General features: G+C 35.7%; 1 protein-coding gene across 2 annotated transcripts in view; it reads right to left on the bottom strand.

The window, feature by feature from the left end:
• Positions 1-624: 624 nt before the first annotated feature.
• Positions 625-23,405, bottom strand: part of LOC5564506 (protein drumstick) — a 71,992-nt gene continuing 49,211 nt past the window's right edge. Inside the window, exons 2-4 of one of the 2 annotated variants that reach the window (XM_021845375.1) lie at positions 21,607-22,170; positions 13,428-13,448; positions 625-2,325 (exon numbers count right to left, since the gene is read on the bottom strand). In XM_021845375.1, coding sequence (XP_021701067.1) covers positions 2,274-2,325; positions 13,428-13,448; positions 21,607-21,833 — 300 coding nt within the window. In that variant the 5' untranslated portion in view covers positions 21,834-22,170 and the 3' untranslated portion in view covers positions 625-2,273. Of the gene's footprint in view, positions 2,326-13,423; positions 13,449-21,606; positions 22,171-23,405 lie in introns of those variants that run through there. The other variant, XM_001648780.2, reaches the window with a different exon arrangement.

The following is a 23,405-nucleotide window of genomic DNA, read 5'->3' on the forward strand; positions in this document are numbered from 1 at the left end:
AGTTATGAATCAACGCTTCTGGGAATACGGTTCACTTTTATTTCCTACGGACGGAAAAAAATGCTTAAGCATGATTTTTTGCGATACTGTACAGATTTATGGTTCACGTAGCTAAAATACGTTCTACGTAATTGCAACTCTATTGGATGAGATATTCCATTTTAATCCATTTCTGATCCATGTCTGAATGCTATCCATAACTGTGGGGTGACTGTACCAGTCTACCGTTGGCGCTAAAAATTTTAAATACACGGACACCACTGACACGAGTGACCAGTGAGTTAAATCTTCAGCACAAATGGTTGTCTAGTTCTCTAGATGTGTTGTCTTGAGAATTCGAGGTTTGATTTCGATTCATCTTCTCCTTAGACACGAACGAATCGTACTCGGGGCAGGAAAGGATGTCTTATTAAATCCAGCAATTATACTGAAACCTTAATAAAACCTTCAGATTTTCATTGAAATCCATAAAATAGAGAGAAAATATAATTCAATCCTCAAAGATGATTATATTACAAGATCGACAGGCAACAACAGAATCTAATCTTGAATTCTAATGCAATGAATGATAACAACTGAAATAAAACTAAATGAATTTCTTTCAAATCATTGAGACCAAATCGATTATAGCGTTTACTTTTGCATTTATTTCACTTTCGCTGCTTCACATAAGATTTAATAATTATAAAATATTAACATGTTTTGTATACGCAATTAAAGTGGAATGCTTATTCGATAACATGTGGATTGTTTTCATCCGCTGATTTGATTTGTCTTCTAACTTGCTTTAATGTGTTTACTGATAATATTGACTTTTCGAAAATTATAACTGTATATGGAGTGAGTAATCATTTTGAGAAATCGTTTTATTTTATTCTTCTGAATTGTAAATTTACTGTTTCAAAATTGTGTTCTATTTTTTGCGAGATGGATGGACAGCACTCAAAAACTCGGATAACAAAAGAGGCACTATTGTTCCGTCTGCTTGTTCTCGTTTTATTCGAATATTCAATGATTTCTTCACGGGTAAGACTAGAATCTATTCTAAGCACGGCTAGAAGTTTGCTGAGGTTTCGTGTCAGAGGAAAAATAAGCTCAATAGATTTCAACAAGTTCACGCTACTCTCCAGGGATCAATTTGGGCTCGAAAATATTGCACAAAAAACCAGTAGCTCAATGGACCGACGATGAAAGTGTTTTTGAGTGTCTCTTTCTTTAGATGTCAAGTTGAGGCGATTCCCAGGAGAAAACGTGCTGACTGTGGGGTGCGATTTTTTTTTCTTCAGAAGTAATGTGCCGAAAAGATCAAAAAGTCTTTACTTAGTTGGTCTTTTCATGGTTCGATTTGTTAAGAGCTGAATGAGAATCGTTTTTTCCCTTGTTCCATCAATTTATCAACGAAACTGACGACAATGACGATGGTCAGCATGACTTGGCACTATAACGTGAACTTCGTCGGGATGGGGTCGATCACATGGTAAAATATAAGTAGACAGCCTAGGGAACCGCAGAGGATCGCAAAAGAAACTCGCATGAAGTAAGTTCGCCAAAATTTGATATTAAAGGCTAATAATTACAAGTTAACTGGGATACTTTGCGCATGTATTTAAATATATCTCTATGAACTAAACTAAGAAATAAGGGATGATATAATGTTAATAGTTCGAATATAAATTAGTCATACATTCTAAATAGTGGTTGATTAAAAGTGCGATAGGTATTCGTAACTAAACGTAAAATGCGAAATAGATCTGTTGGATTTTCATTTACTTTCAACTTGCCCGGTGTAAATAATGATTATGGAAAATAGGACAATAAAAACAAGTTTAAAGCATTGTCTGTTTGTTCTCGAAGCTATGTACAAGTTTGAAACGAGATTATCATTAATAGTAGTTTCACATTCTTTTATTTTGATCTTAAGCCTTCAAAGTCAAACTTTAAAGTTTTTCTCTTCACATTTTTCTCCGCACGTATTCTTTTGATTTAGTAATAATATAATGTACAATCATCATTCGTCCACACTGTCTTAAGACTTTTGCTCTCACTCACGCTCAATAAGTACACTGTAAACTGGATCGGTTTGCTTCCGTGTCTTTGTAACTACTTTTCAAACACCCTGTACCACACAACGCAGTCTTCTCAATTCTCAATCAAGTTCGCTTGCTGCTTCTTCGTCATACACGGACTCGGTAAGGATTCTCTTTCTTTTGTTTTAAATAATCGTAATCGTAATTAGCATATTAATATTAGAAAAACAGTGACCAGGGCCGCACTCAGTATGCCCGGTTATTGTTGTTACCGTTCATGCCGTACGTATGGATTGATCTGTAAGAGAGGGAATAGATAATGGAAAATAATGAGTAACGTGCGATAATTTGATTGGGGAGGAGCATAGTTGAGGCTGGTAGAAGCGATTGGAATAAATAGAATATCTAAACTAAGATGCCCTGTTGGTTTCTTGGGACTGTCACAATTGGGCTTTTGGCTTTGTGCTGCCAGCTGGTTTCATACCAAATTTGGAAAAAGATCATTTGAACTCCAAAATCAAGCCCGAACACTGTATTGGTTCACAGAACAAGGAAATTGAGCATTGGATTTTTATAATACAGTTCATGTACCAAAAACTGCACCATACCCTATGTAAATGAATGTCTAATTAATTGATTGAAAACAAGAGTTAGCATGTGCAATTTCAGTCTAATTCCTCTTCTTCTTCTTCTTCTTCTTGTTGTCACGTCATAACTAGAGGGTCTTGTCCCGGGAATCCCGGGACAAAAATCCCGGGAAAAACCCGGGATCTAAAAAATCCCGAATCCCGGGATATTTTTGAAAATCCCGGGATTTCCCGAAATAGCATGTTGAACTAGACAACATCGTTGTAATATTTTCAAACAATGGCACAAAACATGCAGCATGTTTTCTGGTTACTGTTGATAATGTATTTTACTTTTGCAGCTTACTCAATCAGCGTTTCATTTGAGGTTTAAGGTCACTTATGCTTGAATTTTTTTTTTCTAGTATGTTAGTAACGTAATTTTCAATAAACTATAGCAGGTTTCTCAACGGTGCGTTTCATTTGTCAACAAATGCTTTGGTGGTTAAATTTTCCATCGTATTAAATTTTTATCGATGTCATTTTATCTTCCCGAAACAGTTTAAGTTTGCCCGGTGTAGCTTACATTTTTCCAGGAGTTGCATGCCTGTGACTGTCATTTCGATAATTTAAAAGCATGAAGATTCCACATGACAGAACAATGTAAAAAAGTTGCGTAATCATAAGAGTAGATTTTAAAAGATATGGTGAAATTTAAAAATGATTGGTATCACCTATACCTATACCACAAATAACAGATGTTTATGCTATGACAAAAATCTTCTAAAAACATGTGAATATATTCAAACTGAAGCACATTGAAACCACTAGCGCCGCCACACAGCGTATTGCGTCAAACAGTGGTAGATATCAGTATCTTGAAATATTTTATGGAAACTTAGCGATAACAGCGCTACCACGATGTTGCTACTAGTGTTGCCATTTCAAATGATACAGTTTTACAATCGAACTTAAACGACTGTTATCTGTGCCTATATCATCTGCATCATGATTGATTTTCGTTTAAAATTAACTATAATAAATGCCCATTGACTTCAACTGAAATATTGATAAATGAAATTTAAGACAGCATTGTTTTTGTCCATTATAATTCAACTTAACCTTTGAAAATAAGTTCGGTTATTATGAACCTGCTCTATAAAATTAAACATAGCTTCAATACTTGCTCCGGGGGTTCTACAGGAAGCATTTGATGTTTGTCCCGGGATCCCGGGAAATCCCGGGATTTTCAAAAATAAAATCCCGAATCCCGGGATTTTTCCGAGTCCGGGAAACAAGACCCTCTAGTCATAACTGGGAGGGAACCTGCTTTTTAGCTTATTGTTCTTATGAGCACTTCCATAGTTGTTAACTGAGAACTTTACTTGCCGATTGACCATTTTAGCATTAATGTATCTTGTGGCAGGAACGAAGATACTCTATGCCCTGGGAAGTCGAGTAAATTTCCAACCCGAATCCTCGACTGGTGAAATTCGAACCAACGACCCTCAACTTGATCTTACTGAAAAGCTGCGCGTTTACCGTTACGGCTATCTGGGCCATTCACTTAATCTTGTATTTTTCAATCATTCTCAGAGAAATTGCTAAGAGCATTTCAGCTTCTAGTTTATGAAAGGAGGAAAGAAATCTCTCTTGTTTCAATGTTTGATCAAAATTATTCAAGATTCTGTCAAAATTTTGGAAGCTAACTAGGGTAGGTGTACCAGTTATGGACATAATGTTTCCCTATTTCGCCATACGTGATAATTTGATTGTTTTCAAATTTTAATCATTCTGTATGTTTAAGTAGTTTGATATCAAATGAATCTTGATGTTAAAACATCCCAAAAATTTCAAAATGTGAAAGTTTTCGAGAAAACACATATGGCCAAATAGGAAACCACTATAGCCATAACTGATACACTTTCTCTAGTTTCCGAGATCAAAGTATACATTTGATAGAATATTTATACCTTATTCTCATAAGAAATTTCAACAATCAAGTTGTATAGAAACAATTTTTTTGGGAAACGATTTGAAAGTTTAATACACATCGTTTGATGAACGATATCCTTAAGAATAAGGCCTCTCGAAGCATGTAACTTCAATTCAGCCTCTCAGTTCTGTGAACCACAGGATCTTCGCTATAGATGAAATCAAAAAATGATTACATTCAGCACTTCTACTATAATACATACGTTATCCTGGTTCCTCAAAAAGTTTTCATTTTAGGCATAATGGACGTTAGGCATAATAGACGTTTGTCACAAAATAACATGTAGGTTTTCCATTCTGGATAAAGTATTGAAACGGAACATTTTTATTTACGTGAATATCAATAAAATAGCTCATCGTTAGGTAGAAGTGATACAATGCAAAAACATGTCCATACAATAATTAGAGTTAATCCCCAAAAAACACACGAAAGTGTTTTCTCCATATCACTGTAAGTACACGTCTATGTGACGCATTCGAAAAGCAAAAAGTTAATCCCAACTATGGATTCCCGTAAAAAAGCCTTCAAAAGTAGATTTCTGCTTCATATGTCAATGATCGTTGATTTGGCCACAACCCATTGGCGAAAATAGGGATGGGCCTATAAATTTTTGAAAAAATAGATGGTGAGATAATTGAACTGCATGCTGAATATATATTTTAAATGTTTCTGGATGATCATTGTTTAGTATGCAATAGCAATACGTAAATAAATGAAACCAAATTTTTATACCATTTAATTCCACTAGATTTTATAACCTTTTACAAATGCACGTATTTCGACCTCAACTGTGAACCCATCTGAAGTGTTGTGTGCTAGACTTGAGTCAATGATAAAATTATTTTTAAGACTGCCGTAGAACTTCTTAACGATTCCAACAATATCTGAAATTTCGTTGTTTAAGCTTGATATGCCGTTTCGCTTAAGAAAAGAAAACAAATTCCTTGAGTGAATGGGGAATGAAATTTCCTGTGATTTTCTTGGCATTTTCGGGGAAGATTTTTTCCACGCATCGAGATAGGCGATTACTTTTGTTGACAACAGCAAATCAGTTTTTCAGGTGAAGATGAATCGAAGCCAAACTTCAAATTTTCAATAGCACAAATCTGGAGAACCAGACATACAATCACGAAATTTAATCGATTGGCCACCACCAGCGAGTGACTAATCGATCCAATTTTTAACTTGAACTATTATCTGGCTCTCTTTATTTGTGCTCTTGAAAATTTGAAGTTTGGCTTCGATTCTTTTCCATCTTAGTCAATGATCTTCAATGATAATATGAATCGTTGTTACTGGAAAATGTGATGTAGTTTTAAATATTTGATACACTTCTTATAAATTCTTATAAATCTGTATTTCAAAAGCATGCCATTATTTAGGAAAATAGATAAAACTTGCTTTTAACAATAATGACTTATCGATTGAACGATTTTGAATCATTTTTAAAACAATGTTGAAACACCACAATTTGAGGTGAAAACATTTACACATTTCTCTGTATTTTAAATGCAAGTTTGAAAAATTTAAAGACCAAATATACAGGTTTGTTTTCAAAATCTCAATAGCTTTTTGAAAAATTATGCATGTAAATGCGAGTGAAGAACTAGCCGGATAAAATTCACACAAATAAAGTCAAAAAGAAAAATACGCATGTAAAATCATAAAAAAGTCTAAAATTTCTTTTTATTCCTAGTTGATTAAGATTTGTTTATATTTTACCAATTCGAATGAAACTTGCGTGAAGTGAGCCTCCTTCTAGATATATTCCAGTCCCTAATTGAAAACTGGTAGGTTTTGCTCATGTATTTCCTAATAAATATGTATTACTAATTCGTTTAGTTATACCTACAACAACACTAAATTGGGGCCTAGATAGCCGTAGCGGTAAACGCGCAGCTATTCAGCAAGACCAAGCTGAGGGTCGTGGGTTCGAATCCCACCGGTCGAGGATCTTTTCGGGTTGGAAATTTTCTCGACTTCCCAGGGCATAGAGTATCTTCGTACCTGCCACACGATATACGCATGCAAAAATGGTCATTGGCATAGTAAGCTCTCAGTTAATAACTGTGGAAGTGCTCATAAGAACACTAAGCTGAGAAGCAGGCTCTGTCCCAGTGGGGACGTAACGCCAGAAAGAAGAAGAAGAACACTAAATTTTTATCGATTTTGCGTATAAGTTCAAATAATGACAAGTCAGCAAAATAGTGTATTTTCAAATTCACAAACAAGGTATTATCTGTTTTGCTTAGTTCGAATCGTACGAATTTGAAGTCGATAGCTTATTGAAAAAAACGCATATTTTACCAGTAAAGTCGTTTCTCAATCTCATGTTAAAATTTTTAAATTTCCAAATTTAATGTTTTACCCTTTAAGAATTTTTGATAAATCAGGTAAAAGCAAAATTCCTTAGACTGGAATTGCCCAGAATTAGACAATCCAACTGTGCAATGTTAGCCCAGTAGCCAACAAATTGTTACATTAGTAAAACTGTTTATAAACCTTTTCTTTATTGAAAAACCTTTTTTTTTAAGAACTACCGAAAAGCTAAACATTACATATAATTAACAATTGGATTAGATGGACAAATTGATGTGAAGATTTGCGAAAAAGTTACACGTCTTCTCAGTGAGAATCGAACTCACGACTCCCTGATCACTAGTTAGGGCGCGTTACCCCTATGCCATGAGAGGACTCATGAACGCAGAAGTTAACCTGAATTTAACTGATTTCTAAAAAAAATCTATTTGCAACATTGTCGGTTCAAGTACTTTTCATAAAACACTTTTTTCATAAAGATATTGTCGATCAAAGTCGTGTGATAGATAGGTTAAAACTCAAACAGAATTAGTGTAGGAGAACTTGATCTCATTTAAATTTTATTTTGAATCGTTGTATATCATTTGAATTATATCCCAAGCAACACAAATGTTATAATAGAGTTTTATCAACTTTTATATAACAAAATCAGGTTATATATTTGTTGATAATGCTAAATTATAACATGTGTGCTACTTGGGATGTCACATCATCTAATTATGTAAAAAACGTTATATTGCCAAAATAAACCAAAATTGTTAGAAAAAAGTACATTACACATAAATAATGATCAATCGATTTGGGACAGTTTTGTGGTTAAGGCCTACCTTTGTATGAATATGTGCCATTGTAATCATTCACAAATATTATGAAAACAAGCATTGGGATGTTTTGTAAATCTTTTACAATACACCACCTTCAATGCTTATGGGCCGTGTCCCCCCATCCTTCCGAAGTCTGATGACTATTTACGCCCATGCTACAACCTGATGAAAATGAATGCCCCCGTTTTGAGGAAAGGTCTACATGTTATTCAAGTGCAGTTGGATCAATAAAAATCTTTAATTTATACGGCACGCAATCTCTTCTAATTGTCATGTAAAATCAGTTTACATTATTTATCTTTGATAATTCAGTCATAAATAATCAACGATAAATAATGTAAACTGCCTCATCACATTTGCGAATGCTCGCAATCTTAAGCAACACTGAAACTTGTCATGTTGAAGCATCTAACATTCGTCAATATTGGTTACTTGCATCTTGAAAGTGAAATCGCAAACGAAAATGCTTTGTTCAATAGTTGTGCAACACTGAAAGTTATGTCAAGAAATGCACAAACATGGATCGGTTTATGTGCATTATTCAAGACTCGTCTTGTGTCATCTTGCTTGCGACATTCTTTGGAAGAAAACATTTCTTGATTTCTTTTTCAAATCGACGTAAGTAACTTTCATACGGGTTTGAGAAAATTAATTAAGAAAATCACAGCCTACTTTCTAAAACTGTTTAAAAATGAATCCCCTGCATAACATTTTTTCGCCGTGTACTTCGCTTAATTTTTACATGCAATCAGATCGTGTTAAAACACTAGGTAGTTTCTATCGTTTCCCACAAAAATTGTATGAAAAAATGATAAGCCGTTTCATTCAGTTACATACGACGTTTTTGTACCAGTGTAAAATCGAGTAGTGTTTTGTTTTTATTCGTGGTTAAGTCACTTTGTATCTCCATACAACGGAGCGGTGAAAGTAACGGTTAGGTTGCGCGAACGTTGAAAATCTTATTTATGCCGTTTTGTAAATCCTGAAACTAAACGATCTAAAGGTGAAAAATCGAGTTGGTTTAAGGCGAAGTAGGACGTCATTGAAATTTGTTCGTGTTATTGATGATTGTTGCTAATTCACCCCACCACACCCCAAAGGTAAAGAAAATCAGATGGTTCTGCACTGACATAACTGAAAAAGTATCAGCATAATTTCTGCATTCAGGCGTACAGAGTGATACTTTTTCGAACCAATGTCATTTATGATTCCCGAATTTTATTACTTTGAAATCGGAGTTACTAAGCCAACATGGCTGCGGGAATCGAACCTGAACCCCTTGACTCAATGCGGCTAAATGCTTGATAAAACTAACCGCACGGCCACGAAGCCCATCTTAACTTATTTACCTTGATAAATAACATCAACAAACGAGAGCTCCAAAGAGAGAGCAATGATAAAACCCAGTTTTATCGTTCATTGAAAAAAAAAACAAAATAAAAAATATATCCCTGGACATCTGCCGTAGAACGGCAGAATAGTGTCACCCAGGTTTGGAGCTTGTTTATAAGGGTGTTATCATTCAGCGTTAGAACCCAATTTAATCATAGCTGTAACCGTAAATGATAAACATGTTCTCATTATGTGCTGCGGATCATGATTGTTACAGAAAACGATAAGTGAATGATATTCTCAATTTTTTCCGAATTCAATCTCTGGTTGTCACCGTTGCAAAGTCGATTTTTTTTGTTAAAATCCTTTTTTTTATTTTGTGCTAATTCTTATGGACATGCATAACATAGGTGAGAAAGTTTATGTTTTGCAGGTTAGCTGAAAAATGGTTTGAAAAAGCAGCTCACAAAATCGGCTCATCTATGTAGTAGTGTTTTCCTTTCATGCCAATTACATCTACGATAGCTTCAATCTCTGCTTACGGTTGAATTGACTATTTTAAATAGTTGAACTAGCAAATCTAAAATCTAAAATCAATAATAATTGACAAATTGAAATACCGTAAAACGGGGTATATTTGATAGTTTTTTGGAAAAAATCTATTTCTCCATTTAGTTCTAAAGTTTGTTATCTTATGTTTTAAAACAAGTTGTGGTATCTTAGTGACCGGTTGCAGTGAAAAAATTGCATAATGATTTATTTTGAACGGATCTTTAACTTTTTATATAATTTATTTTGGAGTAACTGTGATAATGGGTAGGTATACAAATCAAAATTCACAATCAAACTACTGTTTAGCACTACAGTTGGGACTAAATTGCAGCATATTAAAAAAGAACGTGAATTTGATTTAATGACTTAAAAATGTATAGCAAAAATCACATACAAACATGTTTCAAGTTGAATCGAATATGACAAACCACATTATAAGTCTATAAAAAAATGTATGAAATTACATTTATGGGTTATAAGCAATAAGCCGTATATTGTGTAAAAATGTTGAGTTACGCCGGATATAATGCCAATAAGCATATAGTGCTATTTAATATAAACCATACATGGGGGATTGGACTTAAAATACGATTTATGGTGAGCTGGGTACCAATAGCAAATTAGTTCATGAGTGATTATCGAACCGACATTGTCGTCGACGGTCGCACGACGATAAGTCCAGAGCAGCGTTTGACATAACATCTTTCCCGAGAATTGCGCGATTTGGGGGTCAACGTGGCGTAGTTGGCTGCACGTTCGCTTCATAAGCGGAGGGCGAACGGTCAAATTCCGCTGGACTGACGTAAAATGGTAAGCATATAAAATAAGAGTGCCAATTATGGATGCAATAGGTCGACAGTATGGATAAAAATCAAATTTTACTCGCGTTTCCAAATCGTAAGCATGACTTTTTGATGTTAATTACTTGTTTGAAGCCTCGCGGAACAGTTAAATTAAACGGTTTTAGTATTAAATAGGCTTAAAGCTTCAAAAATTGGTTTTAAAAATTTGCATGAAACGGATTCAAATGCAATCCAGAGTGAGTGATAATGCAACGCTTATAACTAATTAAGTGATTGTTTATAAACTTTTCAGAAATTTTGTGTTGTATAAACATTAAATCAATTTATCGCAATGGTTCATGGGAGCAAATGTTTTTTTCTAAAAGGAGTCAAAATGTAGTGAAAATATGATACAAAACAGCATTAATGAACTCACATTACCTTTCCAGTGCATAATTTTGAGGTAAAAAAAACGAAAACTCAAAAATCGAGTAACGCTGAAACAACCTCTCTACCATGAGAACAGCAGCTGTCGCTTGCGAACGTGTGATTTAAAAATTCTACTAATTGAGCACAAAACCTGAAGGTAATGCCTTACTGAACCGTCCCGTTGTGGAAGTCAATCGTAAAACAGGTTTACTTCTTTTATTTCACTAATCAAAAAATGTAAGCAAACCGCCTCCAAAGTATTGCCATAATCGGGCTCTCATACACTCTTTGTACCAGTTATCACCGGTGGAAATAACACGATTTCCAACTTAAAGTGGCAAATTTCATTGCATAGGAAACATACATTTATCGGTTGAAGCAGTTTTACCGGATGAAAACATAAATTTCGTAACGGGTGTCCTTAAGCAAACCGCTAAGTAAATGACATATGTGTAAGGAAAACTTTTCAAATGTTCATTTTTCGAAGCGTATTGCACAAATACTCTTATCAAGATTTAGTTATCATCAAAAACAAGTAGATTCATCATTCCTGTGAATATTGGCCGTTATATTCTAGTGAAACAATGAGAGAAATCTCTTTTCGTGTCCACTATTGTCATAATTGGTACTTCTACCCTATATTCTGGATATATATTCGGCATGACATGGTATGAGAATGCCGAATAACAATAATGTAAAAATTATATCGGAATTCAGGTGATAGTGCTAGAAAATTTTTGAAATCCACACTGTAGAAAGTCTATCGATGATATCGTTGGTAGTTCGACTGTAGTTCCTTCTTGATGTTAAATCGGCTTTTCATTCTTGACAATATTAAAAAAAACTGTTACTTTATTTTGTCCAACGTTTCGGTCCGTTTGGGACCTTCCTTAGGATCTCAATTGCTACAGTTCTTTCGTCCAGTGTGGTTCTATTGGTGATAGTCAAACAGTTTTAAATCGATCCCTATAAGATAGAATCTTTGACAAAAATTTGTTATAATAGCCTATTTCATCACAACTAAATAAAAATCAGAAATGATATCCGTGCATCTTCTTCTTCTTGGTATTACGTCCTCACTGGGATAGAGTCTGCTTCTCAGCTTAGTGTTCTTATGAGAACTTTCACAGTTATTAATAGAGAGCTATCTTTGCCAAAGTTGCCATTTTTGTAAAGATGGAAATCCAGTGATCATGACAAAATACATGATGCATCCCGGTTGTTCTTTATCTTGCGATCAAAGCAACAACGATTGACCTTTTGTCGTCAAGTTATCACAACAAACTACACTCCCCGAATAATGCATAATGTTGCATGTGTGCTACCGATTAACTGTTCGTGAATCAAAGTTCTATTATTATAAAGATTTTTCCACTTTTACTTATTGATTTAAGTCCAGACATAGGAGTTGTGATTCTGAAATCGTTCGAACATTGTTTGAGCGAAAAATAATAGCGTGAATGCGGCATGATTAAAGTTGATCAACATCCGATAAACTATTTTTCCCACGACAAACAGTGCAGCGGCTACTTCATATACCGTTTTGATTCATATTACGGACAACTTCAAATTCCGGACACTCTACTTTGTATGGGAAACATTTCAAACGAAATATTTCAATTTCTGCCGTTTAAAAGTTCTTAATTTCAAAGCTCGTTTGAGTAAGCTTTTTCCATAAATATCTTTGAAAATGTTTGATGCCCAACTACCTTAGATGTCTCTCTGGTGGTTATGCGGTTTCAATTAATGTCTTGACTATTCCATTAATGATTATCATGAGCTGTCCGGAATTCGAATCAAAGTGTCCGGAATATGAGACAAAAGTGAGGAAGCGTCCGGAATAAGAATCATGAAAAGGCCACACATTTTGATTTATTTAATTTTTTTCAAGTTGCAGAAGCGAATTCTTTACCCACCAGTTGAAAGTTAAGGGTTTCCGACGCTCGATAACGCTAAGGAACCATACAGAATGATTTATTTTGTATGCTCTGTGCTGGGTTATACTTCACTGAGGCCTTAAGTGTCCGTAATATGAATCAAAACGGTATCCGTTTTACGCGCGCGTAATGAGCTGTTAAAATCATGCTGCTGCATGAACGACGGCCATCTTAGACCCTTCAAATACTGTGTTTTTTGTCGCTAGAGACGATTTTTTTCATCCTTGCATCTTCGCATTCGTATATCGTGTGGCAGGTACGATGATACATTATGCCCAGGAAAGTCAAGGAAATTTCCATTGCGAAAAGATCCTGGACCGACCGGGAATCGAACCAAGGTACCTTCAGCATGGCTCTGCTTTGTAGCCGCGGACTCTAACCACTCGGCTAAAGAAGGTCCCGTGCATAAAGGACTCCAAAAATTGTGAATCACTATACTTCATATCGGATTAATTAGTTGTCGCAAGTCTTCAAGTTATTCAAAATAGAACAAAATATTCATTATGAAAGCCATCTGCTCAATTTCCCTCGTTCATGTTCTACCGCAAACCTAAGATCGAAATCCTTATCCTTACTAAAGCGTATCTATATTGCTTAAGCATTGCATATTTAGCCAATTCGGAATCTATAATCAAAACATACAGTGGGGATATGGTTGCTTACCGCCAAATACACTGACTGCATCTGAAAAGAGGAAAAGAAGAAAAAGGAAATCATTAGTTCTACTACACTTGCAATAGAAAATCGTAATCTAAACCATAATATAATCATGTCTTGGATGCCTTGGATGATTGTTCCAACAAACAGGAAAATATTCCACGATTTCAAAACAAATAAAAATCTGACTGCAATAAAAGTGATAAATGTGGAGTAAATTTAATATGACTGACTGAAATTCAAACATTTCGAGCTTTGTCGGTATTTTGTACTGATTAAGCTATCGTCGATGGAAATTTGCTACCTTCTACAATTTGGCTCATTTACGAGGTCGGGGTCAGGCCTATGAAGCTCTACTGTTCCGGCTCGAGCTGCCAAATCAGAACTCATTTAAGTCTAATTTGACGACTTATCGATACAAAGAGTACCGCTTTTGAAACAAAATGTGCAATGTTGCATTACATAACTCTTGGTTCTTGTGCGAATTAAAATATCAGTCAATCATATAATGAGCACAAATTGTCATATCTGAAACAACAAGTCTCCAACAATCATAGAAATCGAAACCATCCAGTGTTAATCGCTCCTCACCTAGAGTTGTCCAAGGTAGGTACCCAATGTCTAGCTGAAAGGATCAAATTACCACCATACGCTTGATTCGGACCCGAACGAAGCGTGAGAAATTTATCGCTCGATAAAAATTAATTCATTATAAACATCAAACTCCGAACGTTTGACTACTCGGGACATAACTTTCGTCAAATCATCGATCCCACAGATCTCACTTCCACACTGCTTTTTCTGCTACGCATGAACTCCCAAGCTCTGAGTCAACCGTACAACCAAACGAGATCGTCTATTCGGCAATATCCGAAATAAAATCCCACATCAATAAACAACGTTGTTTCACACAGACGGGCGAGAGTGGAGATCGTTTGGAAGAGTGCCAAGTCGGTCTCAATTAGATGGATCGATGACTAAACATAGTCCGACCGATCAGCCGAATCGCCACACTATGGGTCAGATATCAAGATTTCGGGACGAAATTCCAAGCACATTCATAATGAACAAAAACATCTGCTATTTGTCGCGAAATTTCGATTTCTAACCCATAGTGCTCCATCAGGTAGCGTCAAAATGGGATGGGAAAACGACATTCGATCCTTGCTTTATCGGCTGGACGCTGTAGACTGGACCTAACCTGATGCGACCAGCGAGCGATCACACGATCATAACTTATCAGGCTCGCCGCGTAGTCTCTGTCTGAGAAATAGACACGTTTTATTACTCTATTTCCCTCATGGTCACGGATCGCCCAGAGGTCTACCGGAACCATGAAATCGTTCCCCGGGCTAAATCTGGAGAGACAGACCCCAATAGACCTGGAGCTGGTTTTTATTTTAATGAATGAATAGCGCGGAATGGATCGACGACCACCGCAGTGGAGGTGATTTTCGGAGATTTTATCGCCGAGTCAATGAAAACACCTGACCGGCACAGATCTAGTGCACAGTGGTTCGACCTTGGGCAAATGATTCATAAAATCCCAATTGCCATCTATACATTTTTCAGCTTATAGATTTGTATAAAATGCAAAACTCAATGAATTTGAATCAAACTTTGAATTGAACCACAAACATGTTAAGGAATCCGAGAAAAATATTACCGTTTGGAGAAAACTACTTTAAATTTTGAGGTTTCGATCGCCATCGAACCACGGTGAGTGGTTTCCAAAACGAGATTATCGTGATCCTAACTCATCAGTTGACAGAATAATTATCCGCAGCCTCTCAACAACCAATCCCTGCGTCAATGTGACAACGATCGGAAACGGCTTCGGAATGTTATCTACGGACATTTCAGATTTGTTGACCAATTGCACCCTCGGTCCGCATCGCGTTTGGCACATATAATTTGCCGCTCTCATCAAACAGCGACCGACGACTGATGGACGATAACGGTGGTAGCTCTTGGTCGCCTTATCGCTTGCCATCCCGTCTAATTGAGCTGTAATATGCCGCCACGCTTGGATGCCGGGCCGGGCTTTTCAACCGCTTTGCCGACGAAGCTACCGCGCTAATTGGAGGGGTCTCATCAACATATCACTTGTCGGACACGAGTTTGCCATCATCATCATCAGCAGCAGCAGCGTCTACTATATTGAGCCAACCGTATCTTCGATGTTTGCTGCCGGTATACAATTGTGGTGCTGCTGCTGTTCCTATTGCAGGCTGGTTTCGTTGATGTCGTTTTGCGCAAACAGTAAACATGTGAGAGGAGGTTTTCTTACATGCAGCAATAACCAATAACTCCAGTGGAATTAAGTGGTATAGTACTAAATTCGATTTTTCTTCCACTTATTGTATTCCACTTAATAACTAATAGCTACTTATAGTATTCCACTTAATAGCTGTTTGTATGGTAAGAAACATATGGGAGATTGGATTTTAACATTTTGTTTAATTTCATTCGCTCTAGTGTACCAGTTAAGGCCTGTGTGGTTCCCTCTTTGGCTAAACGTAAAATTTCACATTTCGCATTTGCAATTTCTTTTAATGTTTTAAAAGAAACAAAATCATTAAAAATAAATAATAAATTGCCATATATGGTGAAACAGGAACCACTCTGGCTATAACCAGTACACCTACACTGAATGAAAAAGGTAGAATGAATCCTCAAACTATTTAATGTTTCTGCACTTTCGGCCAGATCGCAACCGAACCGAAAACGGTGCAAGCCCAGATACCAACGAGCAGCGGGCATACAATCATGTTAAAACCTATCAGTCTTAACAACTGTAATAAATTTTGATAAAACTCCGTTAAACCCAAAAAGACCAAAGCTTTTTTTGTATCCGATGACCCAAGATCTCTCTGCTGCATCCGATAACCCTAGAATCCCTCTGATTTCAAATATAAAAAGTCAGATCACACGTCGTTACGCGCGAAATACAAAAATCCATATATTCAATAAAACAACTATTCTCTTTCGATCGCTGTCATGTAAACTAGACTAAATCAAAAACATTTACACAGTATTTACAATGGGTCTATCGCCAACTTATCAGGCGAATTCTGACCTTTCCAAACCTCCACCTCCGTAGCGTTTATGAGAGTGTCATTGAGGCGGAGGCCTCTCGTTAAGGCGACACGGGAGACCGTGTTATTTTCCCTATATTTTGTCTCACTCTAACAATTATCATCGAAACTTTGTGGAAGCAAATCTCCAGTTTTAGTGAACCGATGAAGCTGAAAATGTATTGGGTTGTGCACTACATATATAGAATCATAGTGATACATTTTTCGCATCGATATATGGAGTTGTTCTTGGGATTTGCATTTTCAAACGGATAGGGTGATTATGATGACGTCCCGTGCGGCCTTAAGAAAGTGCTACATCAACAAATCTTTCATCTAGTAAGTTACAGTAAAGATGGCGTGGCTGGGTATAGCGACACTCATGCTTTTGTTTGTCTTGTTTAAGATTAGATCAAGGTTTACTCCCCAACCTTGGTGCTAAAAGCAATCTGAATGAGATGATCAAAGGTAAACATGAATGTTGCTAGTATCCAGTCTATGAAGCAAACCGTAACAACGCTAACTAATAGATTTTTTGAGAACCTTGGCCTCAACAAATGCTTTCAAAAAGGTAAAGAAATCGGAAGACTTGCTTTTAGGATGCAATTTAAATTCGTTCCGTAATGTTTCTAATTATATTTGTACTGGAATGAATATCTGGAATGAATTTTTATGATAAAATCCCGCGGTTGATCGGTTGTGACGGATTTCACGCCAACTCGACAAAGGGATTGGCAGTACCCCTTTAGAATTCAATGAAACTTTCTGGGTGTGAAAACTATGTGAAACTAAGATACTTTACATACTTTGTTTTTTCAAAATCAATCTAGACTAACATTTGGAAAGGGTCAAAGTTTTTTTTTTACTTTTTTATAAACCCGTATAACTCGAAAACGGTAAGACCTACAAAAAAGTGTTGTATGGGGGACTGTCGTGAAATTTCCTGACGTTTTAGAGAAAAATATTGAAAATATAAAAACACATTTTCTACACTGAAAAAAAAAATATTCAAAACTTTAAAGTCGATTTAAAAATAAACGGCCTCATCAAATTTTGATCATCCTTAAGCAAAAAGTTTCGTAATTAAATCTACTAAAAGTCGTCCATATATTGCAAATTGGGCATATTTTAGGGAAACAAGTTTTTCTAACTTCAAATGTTTTAAGTCCCAAACTGAAATTTATTTTTTCAAAGATTTTGTTTTAAACCGTCAAATATGATTGTGTTTTCAAGTGATAAATGAGTTTGAATCATAAAATAGATTGTATTTTTTATTGACAATAGTTAAAAAACAGAATTATACAGTGATTATGTTTTTTAAATGCAGGCAATCAATGGACTTCGCCTCTGCCTATGAGAAAATCAACTCCGTCTAACAATCCGACGGATTTTTATGGTTTGAAAGGTATCACAAAAGTATTGCAAACATTGAAAAGTAACAACCTTATCCATACCCCATTAAATTCTCTTCTAGAAAAAGTTTTGTGAAAAAAAAACTTACTAAACATACCTGCGTTAAACGCCAAATGAATAAGAAATAATGAATATGTTTGTATTGTTATCTACCTAAAAAAAGTTGATAAGTTCATAACTCATGATTTTATTTGCAAATAACAATCTGCTTTTCTACGAAACAAAAAAGACTCCTTAAAACAAGGTTAAAAACTGGTAATTAGCGAATTTTCTGAAAATTATAACGCTGCTGAAGGATATCACTGGAATAATTTCCAAGCAACGATACACCAATTCTAGATTTACCATAAAAAAGATAATAAATTGGAAAATGTTAGTTTTATTATAATAGCAGACCCATGACACAGTAGCAGTTCAGCTATTAATTCAAAATTGATAAATTTTGTTAAACAAATCAAAAGTTATTTTTAAGTCAGATGGAGCTGCAGCTCATTATAAAAATAAAAAAAAATGTCAGCTTATGTAATTTTAAGAAAATACATGCATTGGAAGCAGAGTGGCACTTTTTTGCCACATCCCACGGCAAAGGCCCCTGTGACGCTATTGGTGGCACTCTCAAGCGAATGGCAAAAACAGCAAGTCTTGCAAAATACTATGGAAACACAATCGCAACTCCGCGAAAACTATTCGACTGGGCAGTGAAACAAACTGATACATGTATCACCAAATTAAATTTCTGTTATATATCTAATGAACAATATGTTAAAATGTCAGAGGAATTGGTGGAATTTTTTAATAAGGTTAAAACTGTCCCCGGTACCCAAAAATATCATTGTTTTATGCCTATTAGTGATACACAAATTGCAGCCAAACGGTATACCAATTCAGAGGATGAACCAAAAATATTCAATCTATTCAGTAAAGCCCAAAAATAATGTAAATATTCATGTGCAGATACTACGTTTTAGGATATATAGCAATAATAAAAATAAAAACAAACCACGACTTTTTTCATAAGCATAATATTGACCCTTTCCAGACACCTGTTAAGATTGGCTTTGACCAAATAAGAAATTAAATATTATTGTGATGTCTTTCCAACCATAAAAAACCCATCGGATTGTTAGACGGAGTTGATTTTCTCATAAGCGGTTTGGTGCGAGATCAATTGAATTTAATTAAAAAAAAACTCTGTATAATTCCGTTTTATTTCTTTTAACTACTCCCAATAAAACAAATATGATCTATTTTGTGATTAAAACTCATTTATCACTTGAAAATATGATTATACTAGACTATTTAAAGCGAAATAAAAACAAAATAAAAAATTCATTTTGGACTTAAAAAAATCAATGTTAGAAAAACTTTTTTCTCTAAAATATGCCCAATTTGCAATGTATGGACGATTTTTAGTAAATTTAATTACGAAACTTTTTGCTTAAGGATGATCAAAATCTGAAATGGCTATTTTTTTTTAAATCGACTTAAAATTTTTGAATATTTTTTTTTCAGTGTAGAAAATCTTTTTTATTTTTTCAATTTTTTTTCTAAAACGTCAGGAAATTTCACGACAGTCCCCCATATAACACTTTTTTGTAGGACTTATCATTTTTGAGTTATACGGGTTTATAAAAAAAAATTAAAAAAAACTTTGACCCTTTCCAAATGTTAGTCTAGATCGATTTTGAAAAAAACAAAATAGTTTCACATACTTTTGACATTCAGAAAGTTTCATTGAATTCTGAAGGGGTGCTGCCAATCGCGTGTCGAGTTGGCGGGAAATCCGTCTAATATATTGTTTGTACGGTCTGCAACAACAATTTCAGAGATAAAGCCCTGGGATATATATTTATTATATTTTTCTGCATTTCTGAAATGATCTTGATCGTCAATAGATCGTATAAAATAAAAGCCTATAGATCTTTTTCAGTGATCTTTTGGACGTTTCTAAAATCAGTACATCAGTAAACAAAGAGAATTGTAGATTCATCAAGTTTTACTAACGTTTTCGAATATCCAAGAAAACCAAACAAAAAAGGCCTCTCAGGGCTTTATCTCTGAAATTGTTGTTGCAGACCGTTCGAGCAATATATTAGTCAAACTCGTTTTTTTTTTTAAATCAATTAAAGTCAATGAGGTTAACTTTCAGTCTCAATAAGCTTCTCGATCGGAAATTTACGTGCAAAACCCGAAATTGTCGTATCTGTTTTTTCTATGAGAGTGCATAAAATATTTATTTTGAACCATTTCAAATTTGCAATCAAACATGGATATTGCATGCAACTCCATTGGATATTGATAAAACTCAACCATATCCATTTCAGAAGCAATTTTGATTTATCTCTTATTTTAGTGTTATAAGGGTTGAAGCTATGGAGAAAAAAAACTAATGTTTATAAATGATTTCAGTCTGCTCCAAACACTTCAGTCACGTCATTTTATTCCTTAATTCTTATAAGTTAGTTACTTTTGTTTGTAAATTAATACTCAATTAATCTGAAAATTGAAAAAAACATGTGAACACTGTTTGAAATTTCTATTACATCATGTACAATCTGCACAGAATTAGGAACGCTTTCCATATAAAATAGTCATGATTTTAGGATTGGCTCTCAGCTTCTAATGCCCCAGTTGAACTGACATTAATTTTATATGTGAGATGGAAATTTCCTCACATATAAAATGAATTGAAGTATAACTATTACAAAATTTACACCTTTGCAGACACAAACTTTTATGTTATCGCAAATATCCCATTTAGAGACAAATGATAAAATTATGGTTTTGAAACATTGAGTTTCAGAAATTTCATTGAAAATGTTTGTCCGTTATCTTATCGCCCCATCGTAGCATGTGCGCTGTTTGGAATATTGCTCTCATTAATTTACCATAAATTTGTCATTTGGTTTTCCAGTCTTGTTGTTTTATCAATTTATTTTTATTTTGTTTTACCTAAAAAAATACAATTGAAAAAGCTTATATTCCTATGGAAATAATAGTCTAAGTAGAAACTGAGATCCAAGCTAACAAACTTGACTACACATCTCGATATCGAAGGGACCAACGAGATCGAGACTAAGAACATTAATTTAATGAACACTAGATTGAAAATCACTCCGTCACTAGGAAAATAATAAACAAACAAACTTCGTTTCAAGTTTCCAAATTGTTCTGAATCACTTAAATCTGGTCTAGTAACCTTTGATAATGTTCAAATCGACATATGGAGAGAAAATTGGGAACAAACAACCAACAGGAACATTTCGAGATATGGAGAAATCTATATAAGGAGGATATCGATATATGGAGAGAGAAATCGTATGCAGAATGAAGAGACCGAAGTAATATCATCGACATAGGGAGAGATATCGAGATATGGAGAGTCGACTGTATTTTGTATAAAAAACGAATAATGCGTGTTTTATCCTATTCAGTATTGTGTATTACTCTGAATTCGTTTATATGATGGATACGCCCTATTAAAACATGAATCAAATGATTTTGATAGATAAGAAAAAAAAATGAATCTTGAACACTGAATAGTACAATTCTTTTGCAATTTTGAAGTAGAAGAAACTATATACATTTCAAGAAAACCAAAATAAGCTTGCGTCATTTAAGGTATATTTTTGCACATTTAAAAATCATATGTTAATTATCCTAATTATCTACGTTAGTGACTTGACCACACTTACCTTTGCGAGCGGATATTTTCCTGCCGTTTGTAGTACTTGCCGCACACCTCGCACGAGAACGTCACCTCCGGGCTCTTGTGGGTGCGCTCGTGGATCATCAGGTTGTACGGCTTGGTGAACCGGCGCTGGCAGTACTTGCACACGAACTCGCACTTCGGCCGCATCTTGGGACGGAAGTCGCCCCTACCGTGGTTGTCGTTGTCGATTCGCAGCGTGGCGAGATACATTTTGGTTGTTGTTGGGTTGGTGATGAGAACGGTGATTTCCGATGGGGTTTTGTTTTAGTTTATCGGTTTATCGATTAAATTCTTGGCTTTTTTGTTGAGGTTGTTTGATGAGAAGTGATTTTTTTTGCTTATGTTTCGTTTCTTGTTTTTGGAAGAATTATTGGGTGTGATGTGTTTACTGTTGGCAATTTGAGTTTTTTTTTTTTTTTTGAGGGGGCGAAATGAGTGTTGGCTATGGTTTATAGTCTGCTTACTTCGGATTAGTCACCCTCTCACTGCGATGGATGGAATCCTGCAATCCGCGACTGGGAACTGATTCTGAGTCGAAAAAATATTCCTGCAACGAAAGAGTAAAAAAAATCGAGACGGAAAGAATGAGAAACGAGCAATCAGCGATCGTGTTGTTGTTTTATCTAAATTGCTGAAATTACTTCGCGCGACTTTGCGACTTGGGCTGATGATGGGCGAGTGAATTATAAAGTATAAATATTTATTCGAAATCAGTGCTGGAAGGCGTCTGACGGCGCGATGCGTGAACTTGGCCCACCGGCCGAGAAACTGTAGACCAGAGGCGTAAGTAGGAATCAGACTAAGAAAAGGGATGGGGGGATTGGATTACCAATGTTTGAAAATGTGGATTAGATATAGAGTTCAACTATTTTGACAATTTTTTTTTGGGGAGCCTACACTGCGATTGGGGGACAGCCCCCACTTATTGACGCCAATGCGGCAGACCGAAGCGTGGAAGCAGCATGTGTTCCCATACGTTGTCGCTGATGGTTCGCAGATTGTCGTTGTCGATCGGGGATCGGATGCGTCATTTACCAACGACCATTCACCGAGCCGAGCCGAGTTGCATCGGGGAACAAATGGTAGAGCCCCATTTGTTCACTGAGAGGGTGAGGGTCATAATCGACATCGTTCAGCGGTCTTTTATGGGAGATCATCTGAGCGAATTGTGCGGTTGTTGGTGACGTGACAACGACGAAACCATTTGCGATGACGACTGGTGTGGTGTATGATCCATCAACGTTGTGGGCTGAATCATGGGAAAGTTATATCCGTCGAAATGCCTATGAGGTGATACATTTCTTCAGTCGTTGGGAGTAGCATTATGCACTTTCACTTCATTCTGCCAGTCTGAACCAGGCCCGTTCAATCTTTTTGAACAGGTTAGGTCACGGTACTCTCACAAAATCTCGTTGACCAAGGGCGAAAAGGGAGTAAAATACTCCTCGAAAAAATAAAAATTGTACAAATAATGCCTGAATCCTTGTTAGGACCCGTGCTTCCAATTTTTCGTTGGACCTGTTGGTGGAAGTGAAAATCCATTTGCGATGCTTTAGACAAATTAGCCGAACGACGAGGCAGTATCATGTCCATATCCTTTAATTCAAGTGAGCAAAGAGTGCCACCAATCGTGGACAGTATATCTGAATTCAGTGCATCAAAGCAGAAGATCTTGAACTGCATTAGGGGAGCCAAAATTTCCTTCCAATTCGCATAGAAAGGAAACTGTCATATTTTGCCGAAACCAGGGCTGTTAAGTGTCATGAGCGACTTGCGACACTG

Source organism: Aedes aegypti, chromosome 2 (genome assembly GCF_002204515.2).
Source record: "Aedes aegypti strain LVP_AGWG chromosome 2, AaegL5.0 Primary Assembly, whole genome shotgun sequence".
Lineage (NCBI taxonomy): Eukaryota > Metazoa > Arthropoda > Insecta > Diptera > Culicidae > Aedes > Aedes aegypti.